At 42.4% G+C, this 12,023-nt stretch overlaps 1 protein-coding gene across 1 annotated transcript; it reads right to left on the bottom strand.

Annotated features, from left to right (window-relative positions):
- Positions 1–1,301: 1,301 nt before the first annotated feature.
- On the bottom strand, positions 1,302–11,454 carry eve1 (even-skipped-like1). The gene is made up of 4 exons (XM_020608212.1): positions 11,095–11,454; positions 8,218–8,699; positions 1,606–1,780; positions 1,302–1,409 (listed from the first exon to the last, which is right to left on the bottom strand). The coding sequence occupies exons 1-4, from the start codon at positions 11,452–11,454 to the stop codon at positions 1,302–1,304; spliced, it is 1,125 nt and encodes a 374-aa protein (XP_020463868.1).
- Between the last annotated feature and the right edge of the window lie 569 nt (positions 11,455–12,023).

Raw genomic sequence — 12,023 nt, forward strand, 5'->3', positions numbered from 1 at the left:
GCAGAGTGCTGACAGAGGATGCAGGTGGAGGTTGGCACTGCAGCTGTCAGCCAGACCCTGCAGGTGGAGGTTGGCACTGCAGCTGTCAGCCAGACCCTGCAGGTGGAGGTGGAGCGTGCAGAGTGCTGATAGAGTCTGCAGGTGGAGGTTTGCAACGCAGCCATCAGCCAGACCCTGCAGATAGAGGTGGAGCTTGCAGGGTGGTGGCAAAGGCTTCAGGTGGGGATGGGGGTTGCAGTTGCCAGCCAGACCATGCAGGTGGCGGCAGATCTTGCAGGGTGCTGACAGAGGATGCAGATGGAGGTTGGACCTTCACCTGTCGGCCAGACCTTGCAGTTGGAGGTGGAGCTTGCAGAGTGCTGACAGAAGATGCAGGTTGAGATTGGCATTGCAGCTGTCGACCAGACCCTGCAGAGTGCTGACAGAGGATGCAGGTGGAGGTTGGCACTGCAGCTGTTGGACAGACCCTGCAGGTAGAGGCTGATCCTGTAGAGTGCTGATAGAGTCTGCAGGTGGGGAGTGGGGCTGCAGCTGTCAGCGAGACCCTGTAGGTGGAGGTGGAGCTTGCAGAGTGCTGACAGTAGATGCAGGTGGAGGTTGACACTGCTGCTGTTGACCAGTCCCTGTAGGTGGAGGCAGGTACTGCAGGTGGAGGTGGAGCTTGCAGGGTGTTGGCAGAGGCTCCAGGTGGGGACTGGGGCTGCAGCTGTCGGCCAGACCCTGCAGGTGGAGGCTGATCCTGTAGAGTGCTGATAGAGTCTGCAGGTGGGGAGTGGGGCTGCAGCTGTCAGCCACACCCTGCAGGTGGAGGTGGAGATTGCAGAGTGCTGACAGAGGATGCAGGTGGAGGTTGGCATTGCAGCTGTCCACCAGACCCTGCCGGTGGAGGTGGAGCTTGCAGAGTGCTGAGAGAGGATGCAGGTGGAGGTTGTAACCGCACCTGTCGGTCAGACCCTGCAGGTGGAGGCGGAGCTTGCAGGGTGCTGGCAACGGCTGCAGGTGGGGTTTGGGCTTGCAGCTGTCGGCCAGACCCTGAAGATGGAGCTTGCAGGGTGCTGACAGAGGCTGCAGGTGGGCATCAGTGCTGCAGCTGTCAGCCAGACCCTGCAGGTTGAGGCGGAGCCTGCAAGGTGCTGGTAGAGACCACAGATGGGGACTGGGAATACAGCTCTCAGCCAGACTTGCAGGTGGAGGTGGAACTTGCAGGGGGTTGCGGGCGAAACTTAACAGAGGCGTCCACATCATGAAGAGGAGGATAGACTCCAACACTGTATGACACGTCGACATCCACCAGTCCGTCTTCACTTGTCGATGTTCTGATCAGGGGACAATTCAGTCATTCCCACAGCTTCTGCTTGATCTGAGGCCCGAGCTCCAAAGTGTATGGACGTGCCCTGCCGTCCTTGTACCTGTGAGGAGCAAAAATAGAATTAAATTTGAGCAATACATGACTAAAAAGTGTTTTTTATGAAAAAGCTGAGAGACAGATTTTTATTCAGCTGGAAAGGTGTGATGTGACTTTTAACACACACATACTTCAGCATGTCATCAACCACTTCATGGTAGATCCTGGTACTCTTCCACTGAGTGGTTGTGGATTCTCACAGGGCTGTTCTGTCGCAGCGGAGGAGTGGAAGGCTGGGGGGGGTCAGTGGAGACCAATGGCAGGTCCTCTGGTGGGATGGCAGACGGAGGGATTGGCAATGGATTGGAAGGATGGGCCACTGAGGTCCGCTTCCTCTTCTGGGGACGGCGGTAAGTAGATGGACCCCGGGTGGTGCTTTGATTGTAAATTCAGCAACACATGAGCAAGAACATCAGGCTTCAGTGAACTTATTACTTTAAAACAAACTTCTACAATATCACAAGAGAAAATCGACCTCAGATATACTGCAGATGACTACTTTGTCAAAGTAAAGGCACCTTCACAGATTCTGTCATACAGGATTTTAGAGCTACAGCCTTTACTTTATTTTACACCTGGCTACAAAAAGAATTTCATTTGAAGGACAGTAAAAATGAACTAGACAGTCTAGAGTGTCTCAACATGTACATGTTGACCAAATGATGACAGCGAAGTCTGCTATGCATTTTCCATGTTATAAAGAAGCCTAGTCATTGTGGGTTACACAGTGAACAATCTGTTTCATAAACCCATGATAAAACATGGCCGTAGGGTCCACGTGTCCTTGCATGCCCTGCATGGTGGGGAGAGATTCGCCTTCGGTGTCGCAGGACCATGAGCACGTCACACTGTAACAATACACACATGTTTGAATGAGACTTTGCATGTACATTAGGCCTGTTTGCCCTTCCAGCCCATGAGCTGCTGGGCCCCTACTAACTCCCAGTGTGTACAGTTGTACTTTGCTGGAATGCTGCGTGGCTACAGATTGTCTGTGGTAACCCGAATAAACATAATATATGCTAATAATATACAACTTTTGTCTCTTTCGTTTTGTTTTCACATCTACAGTATTACAGACTCCCACTAACATTAACCTTCTGGATCATTTACTTTAAAGCTTTAGGTGTACTGACAGGAGAATACCAGTCTTAAGTGATTAACATGACCATACCTGTTGAGGAGAGCTGTTTGGACCAGTAACAACATCCATCTGAGTCTTTGACAGGAGGGAAGGATGGGAGTTGTCCACTGCCATGGTGTTTTCTGTGATGCTGGTCATCTGTAAATGTAAATGGTCAGCTGATGTAGATGCTGTATTACATGCAAATCAACTGACCCCTTGTTAGACAAGATCCGCAAAACGTTTCTAATCAGACATCAGACACAGAATGAAAGTGTGTGTTGTGGGACGTCCTGATTGTCCAATACAGAGTAATAACTAACAAAGGAAAAATCCTTGTGAAGGTTAAAATCCTCCTTAAATATCGCACCACCACTAACCTTTTGGATTACTTACATTAAACTTCTTGGTGTACTAACTCACAATAGATTGCCATCACAATAATTTTCCTTCCTTTTTTCAGGTGGCTGCTGCTTCTTAAAGTAATTTTAATAACAGATGAGACTCAAATGGAAAACAATCTGATATTGAGAGGTATTAAAAAAAAACTCTTGTTGTAGCCTAAAACCTCAAGGGGTTATTTACGTTGCGTTGGGGCAATATATAGTTGTGAAATAAACTATATTGTAATCTGTTTTGGGTTTTTTTCTGGACAATGTAGTGAAATAAATGACAATGTGAAACTGGGAGACATGCAGAATCAACCAGGTCTTTTCAGTAAACAGTGAGAAAACATAAATACCTGAAGTTAAAATTTGTGGTCAGTTAAATATCTGGCACAAATCTAGCCTTGAGGGTAGCAATTCACACATGCACTGTATTTAGTCTCAAATCTCTCACAAAATCATGTAGAATCTGGCCCTATTTTCCCTGGTAGCCACAGGCAGTTATTTAACTAATTTGTACCTTAACCTAACTTCCTCTATCAGACAACCTCACGTTACAGATCTGTTTATTTTAATTTGTCCAAATCATTCATCGTGACAGAAAACTTTAATCCCTGCTTTAGTTAATTAGGTAGCTAGTTAATGTACTTTCAGCCACAGTAATATGTTATTTGGCTAGTATTCAATAACAAATAGCAATTTCAATCTTTTAAGCAGTTTATTGCTTCAGCAGTGGTTTGTGTCTTGATTGTAAAACCCCACCGGAACCACAGCTAACTAGTAGAATAAGGGCTGAATCAGGCTATAAAAGATATTTTTCTACCAAGCAAACGCAGCATATTTACGATAAAAGTGACATTTAAAGGTACATTTATTTCTGTATCTGAAATTGGATTTTGAAAATGCATCTTTACTATGTACAACAGTATATTACGCTATGCTGCCATGAACAAAAACAACAAATAAAACCTTACCAGGAGGTGTTGCATTATTTCTGGTAAAGACTAATGGTGAGTCAAAGTGTATTACTGCCAGTTGAAAAACAAGATATTTACAATGAAATTGTATCTTTTTATCCCAGAAATATTTTTTCCAGTCTAATACAATGTAAATCGTGTGGTCTACTGTGGTATCAGTAATCTGTGAAATATATTAGCTGGTGTTAAACTTGTAACCTGTGATTGTTTTTTGTGGGACCCTGACCTATTGTGAGCTGGCCTATCCAACTGATTATCACCTGGAGTATCAGGACAGTAGTAAAAATGCAAAATGAAATATGTAAATCAAAGCAAAAATAATGTTGGTCAGGTACAGCCGCTCAGAACTGTAGACCGTCATTCTGATGGTATAAACTCTGCCAAGGTTCAGTCATTGTGCAGCGTACCCGTGGTCGAGCAGTGTGGAGAGAAAAAGAACAGGGATAGAAAGAGATGGAGAAAAAGAGAGAAGGTGGAGCTGAGTGCAAAAGGAGAAACGTCATGAACAAAACTGAACGCAAGATTACAGATAAACTGTTGTGTAAAAAAAAAACATTAACTGTTTTAAGAGGTGTTTGGGCCTATACATGGAAATATACAGAAAATAAGGAGCTGTATAGACTTTCAGCAGCTGAAAGTGCCTGAGTTACTTGAAGCATCGTGATAGAGCTCTGGGACATTTACAGTATAGAGCACCAAAGTGCTTTGTAATTTTTATTCACTCTTTCATAAATACACGCATTCACACATGGGCCAGTAAGGTACCGGGTGGAGGTTCAGTGTCTTCAGTGAGAACCCTACCAACCATGTGGTTAGTAGATTTATCTATATATCTGTATCTATATGACACTAAAGACATTCTTTGATAGTTATGCTATGAAAAAATATATAGTCTAACAGAGTTTTTCCACAAAAATGTTTAATAAACCTCTGAAAGGGCTGTATATTGTACATAAATGTGTATGCGGCCACCATCTGTGTTCTATACTGGAAGGAAATGAAAAAACTAGGACAATTAAGAAATGTCTTGCATGAACAAACACTCTTGTGGACATAAATATGAACAATGTTTTGTATAACAGTTCTCACTGAATGCTGAGCTCTACTAAGCTAAACATAAGGATGTGTTATTTTTGTATTTGAGGTGTCACATATATGTGTATATGAAAACATTGCTGTTTTCATGTGATGATACTGTATATTTCTTTTCATTATTTATAGACAATGTAGACATATATGAAATGTGTTGGCTCTTTATTAATTTGGTTCATATCTTATCAAACAATGACAGTCTATTTAAAATTCATTCCTTAAAATCCTCACACAGTAAAACATCATGCTCCATACTCTGGTCGTGCAAATAGTGTCTGTGCTCATTTTCAGTTATTAGTCCGTATGGATAAAACCTGATCAAACATTTTTTGCTATGATTTCTTCTGTGTATAGTCACAGCCATAAAATTCTTAGTTTTCTAATTGAATGTTAAAAAGATCAATAAACATAAATTCTGATGTGTCCTATCAACAAAATGTGATCTCTTTTAGTTCCTTAGGTTGCAGCTCAGGTTCTGTTCTGTAACCTGTGCAAACATACAGCTATTGTATCTGTGGCTCAGGGTGTGGTGCTCCTTGGCAAGACAAAGCCTGCCTCTGTTCTGCAGAGTTTTATGGCTGTGTAACATAACAGAGGATTACTTAACAACTGGTCTTATGTCAGAGCAAAGATCAGGAAAAAATCATATACACACATTCTTATTAATCTTCAAGTAATTGTTCTTAAAATGTTACATATTGGGATTATTATACAGCATAAGGTGACACAAATGCAAATAGAAAGGCACATTAGGGACATACAGAACATACTGAAATGTCACCATGTCAAGTCAACAACCAGTTAATAGCCCAGTATTTTGGGAGATATGTTTTTTAATTTTCTGAGAATAAAATGAACTAAATATCAATCCTATGCCTGTTAGCTTAGCTGTTTGCCATGCTAGGCTAACCACATCTTCAGCTCTGAGCTTCATATCCTCCTCTCAAATGTAAAGTGAGTAAGTGTATTTACTCAAATACTGAACTATTCCTTTGTGTGCATGTGGATGCTGGTATTAAAGGCTACTGTTAATTTAGCATTTGCACAGGATTAGTGAGAATGTATTCCATTTACTGTAAGGATTTACTGGGTTCTCGAGTGAAATGTAAACAGCTAAACTCTACTCTTCGTACCCTGAAATAGCCCATTGTGTCAGCGAACAATTTAAAGTTGTAAAAATAAATAAAAGCAGTAGTCAGTAGTATTTCAGCAGAGGAATTCATGAAAATCAACTCATAAACTACGATATGTACATTAAAGGCTTCACTTGGTGTAATTGTGCTTTTAGAGCCACTTCAAAATATACCCTCATGTTGATTTTTCTTAGTTAAACTTCCTAAGAAATAATAAGATATTTTATCTGAATCACATCAAACACACAGCCACAGATTGATATGGACACTGTCTGTGTGTGGCTACTCCATGCCAGGGGGGTTATTACTAATATAACAGCCTAAGAAGCTGTTCATGCTTTGCGTGTCTGCATGTCCACTAAGGTCAAGTGACATCATTTTCTTCATCTTCCAATTTCTGCAAGGGTCCACACAAACTCTGTCCACATGTTGGCCAAAGGTTTGTGAAGGTTTGCACTGTAAAAGGCCCGACTGTACATAAACCACAAGGTTTGAAAACTGTCGGCGTATGCAGACAGAAGGAAGAACCTCCATTTGAAGTATGAAAAGGAATGTGTGTCCCTCATCCATGTCCATATATGTAGAAGGGTACATGCAAAGCATGTCTGTCCCTTTACTGTAAGGGTCTTAGAAGAGCAAGGCCTGTGGAGCCAAACCCAGGTGACAATGGGCAAGAGGCGGGGTACTTCCTGGACAGGTTGCCAGTTTATCATAGCACTGACATGCAGACACACACACACACACTGCTAGGGGTAATTTAGAGTTACCAATCAACCCAAGCTGCATGTCTTTGGACTGTGGGAGGAAGCTGGAGTACCCAGAGAGAACAACTACAGGGAGAACAGGCAAAATCCACATAGAAAGGCCTCAGGTTGGCTGGGGCCTGAACCTAGAACCTTCTTGCTGTGAGGTGACAGTGCTAAACACCGTGCCGCTCTGCCACCTGGTTAGCTCCCTCTTCGGCTAATTGATTAATTATTGAAGAACTTTTTCATGTTTCCAGTTTCTCTGAACTGGAAGGATTTAAAGATAATATTTAGGAGTTTTGAACTGTTGACATGTGATGATGATGCTTTGGCACCGGGGAGACACTGGAAATACAAATTTGTAATCAGTCAGAAGTTCAGAACTCAAAACTACATTTTCACTCAAGACTTTTGGTGGACTGTACAGTGGAAAACATGATACGAGGTTTGATTATTTTATGTTAATTCAACTTAGAATGTAAAGGTGTTTTTTCCAGACCACTAAACTGTTATGTTCACTCAACCCATTAAATGAAGTTTGTAAAGAAACAAAATTAGCATACTTCACAGCACTGTTGGAGAGTTAGACGTTCATGGTGGAAATGCTCTGCTTTTTTAAAATAGGCTATATTAAATAAAGTCATAGTTATTTCTTTTCATAATAATGAAAACAATGCAAACCTTGATGAAGGTTAGTACTAAATTCAGTCCCTACTGGTAATATCAAAGGAATTGATATTATACAAAATCTTAAGTTGAATAAACTTGGTATTTAGTGTACTGAACTTAAAATAACAAATCTAGCCCCTCAAGTTTTTAAGTTAAATAAACTCAAGTTTTCATTGCACATTACTTAATATTTTTAAGGCAACCAGTTTCCTCAAATTTTTTAAGTAAATTCAACTTATCCAGGCTGAAAGTAAATTTATCCTTTGCTGTGTGGACCATTGGCGTGGACAGAAACCTTCTGCCTGCATGCAGACATCTGCACAGAGTCCATGAAGACCCTGGTGGACCTGAGGAGATGCCGAAATTTGCATCACCCGACTTCAGTGGCCATGCGGAGGCGCAAAACATGAATGGCCGTTTAGCGTTCAGTCTCCAGTACTCTGCAAATTGTGCTATCTTGTTATAAACATTATGTGTGTCCAGTTGCTGTTTTGAGGTGCTTGTGAGTCACGCCTGTTATTTAGAACTGCATAATGGGTGAGCACTTGAATTTGTAGTCTATCTCTGTGTGACTTGGCAAGCTCCTTTTGCAGACAGCATTAATTAAAGTCACACTGTGTCCTGCCATTCACTTGCAGCAGCTTATCTGACAGCAGGCTGACAACCTTGGAGATCGTGGGATTTACACTGTCTCTTCTCTCCGCTCCAGGCCAGCAGACTGGATGTTTGCCTTGGGACTTCGAGGCCGGCTCAGCCCTGCTGCCTCTCCTCTGGCTTTAAGGAGTTGTTCTGGTCCCCAGTGCAGGCAAACAGGACAGGGGCATGAGGCTGGATGGTGCACAATTCTGGAGGAGGGGTAGAGGGCTGCTGTTGTTGGGGCCAGTCCCCCTGGCCTGTTGCGATACTGGGAGAGGTGGAATGCATCCAGGGGCCTAATGGATGAACTGTAGGGATAGAGAGTTGAGGATTCTGGTGAGGAGAGAGGCAGGGGAGAGTAATGGTGGAGAGAGAGCTGGGGGAGGTGTGGTGGAATGAATGGGTACGGCAAAGTGGAAGAAGGAGATGCACGGCCCATCAAGAGTGCACCCAGTGGGTCAACTAGTGGGTGAGGCCAAGGCAATGAGTGTCTCTGCCGTTTATCTTTCATCCTCCTGTTCTGGAACCACACCTGGAGAGAGGGGTGGCAGAGGAAAGCAGAAAGTAACCAGGGTGATAGTGGTGAGAAGAGGCAGATTTAGAAAAGGGCAGGAAAGAAAGGATGAACTGTGTCAGGTATACAATAGCTAAAAAATTAAATGTCTATTACTACAAACTGTTATAATAATTGGATTAAATAAATTGGACTGTTTCACTTCATTTTTTCAAGTGAATGGCTGTTTGTCACATCTCTCTTTTTTCATGTTTTAAAGGTGAGACTGACAAACTGTCTTTTCAATCTTCAACAATTTTACCAGTGCACAAAATCTCCCAGAAGGCTGTGTCTTAAAATGTCATTTAAAAAAAAAAAAGCTCTTTCACAAAACACCCTCCAGTAGTTGCTAGAAGGGTCAGTGCATTTAGTTCATATTAAAGCTGCTGCACTGGGCCAGAGGGCCTCTGTGTTAAACGTTAGGACACTGCTAAACCTGTCACTACCAATTGTAATAACAAATGAAAAACTCACACTCATGGGAAATTTCAAAAGGGTGCTGTTGTTTAGGACTTTTCACTTTCTGTTTTGACCTGCTTGGTTTTATATGTGTGTTTCTCATGTCACCATGAGAAAATAAAATCGCTCAGTATCCCGTTGTATCAAGAAACATTGTTTTTACGAGATACTTCCACGACAAAATGTAATATTTTCCATGTTATTATGGCATCATTTACTTTCTCATTATAACTAATTAATACATTTCCTCATTATAAGAGCATACTCTGTTTTCTCATAATAACAATATACTGTGAAATATAGTTTCATATTTATGGCCAAAGAACCATCTAATATGATAACACACACTGAATGGATCACTGCTACAGTTATTTTCAGGGACTGGAGTTATGGCGAGTTCTGTCTGCCCCTTATACTGGAGCATCGCTGCAGCAATGTGCATAGCACCACCTGAAACCCCCCTCCAGCAGCCTCGCTTTCACCCCTACCAACTTTCCACACAATGCCCAGCATTGCACTCAGGAGGTGCACTCCAGCCAGTCCTTGACAATCACTGTTCGGTCATATAAGCCCACACACAATATTTACATATAGGTGAGCAAACAGCATAAGAATGCAGCTCCCGAGCCATTGTACCCTGCATATGTCCCAGTCATCTTACAAGTATTACTGACAGCAAATAAAGTCAGTGCACTGCTGTCACTCACTCCAAGCTGTGCAGGGCTCACGTTATGGCGCATAAATGATATCATCCACTCTTTAGTGAATGTTATCACAGGTGATTAGATGGTTCTTCTTCATAAATTTGAAACTATGTTTCATTGTTGTTTCAAATTATTACAGTATATTGTTATTATGAAAAATACAGCATGTTGTTATAAGGAGAAAATAAAAAATGTCCTAACAACATAAAAAATATCACATTTTAAGATGAAGGTGCCTATCTTGTAAAAATGAGAAAAGTGAGCAAATATTTTTTGGTGGCAGCTGTATGCTGCTGTAAGCGGCACTGTGAATAAATGAAGTAAGACAACAGAATGTCAAAAATCAGTGAAGGAGGTATAGGCTCATTATTGAGTGAAGGCACTGTTGTTGTTCCTAGGGAGCTGCCACTGAAGAGCAGTTAGCTTAGCATAAAGACAACAAGCAGGTGGAAATTTCAAGAACACACCTGCTTTCTAATTAACATTTGAAATTTAGTTTGTTTAATTTGAACAGAAACAAATGAAAGTGCATTATACTATTTCTGTGCTGGGATAATTTGATTGACCACAAATTAAATGAGGAATATGTGCCATCAGTGGCACTGAAATACAAGTCAGAGCTTCAGGATACTTATAAAGTGACAGTGTGTTTTTTCAGTTAGTCAGTTTGAGTCATGGGGGCCAGTGGAAACAAAAGCAAGACCCATGACAAGGGGTGTACGTTTGGGTTGCTGGTCGGAAGGTTACAGTGGGAAAGGCCTATCTGATATGTCACTATAGGAAAAGCACAGGTGTAAATAGAAAATACATAAATGATTAATAATGGCTGAATTCCACTGAAGCTGCTTCACTCCTGGCCCACTGTCATGCTGGGTGGACTTTCATCCACCAGTGTTTATGCTCATTTTCAATTAGCCAATAAAATCCCTGAATGGAAATGTTGGAATTTTTTAAACAAAATCTTGAAATATCACAAACAAATTTAATGCTTGGCTGAGATGGAAATGATGCTGTATTGATAAAAGCAAAATATGACAGTGCCGTAGAAATACATGGTGAATTAATCGCGATGTACAAGTAGCAGATCTGTTGTTGAAGACCATGCCATGTGATCAAAAGTGACAGAACATATGAGTAGTGGGCACGTGTACTAGATAACCGGTACATGGTGAAGCATGGTCATTTAACCAAACCGACTTTAACCGCAGTACCTTTATCGTTGTCTCTGGTAAGTTGAGCGCGGTGGCCAGTTCACACCTCCGGGGTCTGGAGACGTAGCTCTCCTTGCCGTACTCGTGCTCCAGGCGGGACAACTGCTCGCGCGTGAACGCCGTCCGGTGCCGCCGGCTTTGGTCGATCAGGGCGCTGCGCGGGCACGTCTCCTGCTGCTCCTCTCCGCCGGGACCGTGCACCACGGCGTTACAATAAGGTCTCCTATCATTAGGCCTGTTAGTGGGTCTGCCTTCTAGTGAGTGTGTCCAGTTGTCCTCCTGCCACAAATCCCAGTCAATAACGATTTGTCCATGCGTAAAGTAACAGAACTGTGGAGGGTAACACAGACTGCTGCACATTTCTTTGTAGAAGAAAAATTAGTCCACAGAACAAGAAATAACCAGCAGTATATATGTATATATGACATGGTCTTTGTTATATGGTGTCCAGCTTGTGACAAAGGGAATAGTTGCCCCTTTTATAATGTACATGTTACGTCAAAGTGTGATCAGATGAATAGAAAGAAAAAAAAAACATTTATGTGGAAGAATGCTTTTATATTTTTACACACTCAGCTGTAGGAGAACGATAAAGCAAAGCCAGCGTCAAAGGGGTTAATCAGACGTGGTATAGTTTTCTTGTTGACTGGGAATTCGGAGCTGACTGGAGCTCAGTGAAGCTGCAGTTACATTTACTTACACATCAGGCCGTTGCTGTGTCAGAAAATGAAAAATAAAAATCCCTCCTCGTTTTTTCTCCGCAGCCCTGTTGTTGCGGTCCGACGTCCTCAGTCCGCAGTCTGCTGCGCTGCGCTTCTCAAAGGCCGATGTGAAGCTCCTGGCTGCTGCGGTCTGGCACAAAACCCTATGTCCGTGCCACCGTCTCGCTCACACACTGTTCAGACAGTCAGAGAGAAGATGAGGTATTT

This window comes from Monopterus albus, unplaced genomic scaffold, assembly GCF_001952655.1.
Source record: "Monopterus albus unplaced genomic scaffold, M_albus_1.0 scaffold92.1, whole genome shotgun sequence".
NCBI classification, from domain to species: Eukaryota; Metazoa; Chordata; class Actinopteri; order Synbranchiformes; family Synbranchidae; genus Monopterus; species Monopterus albus.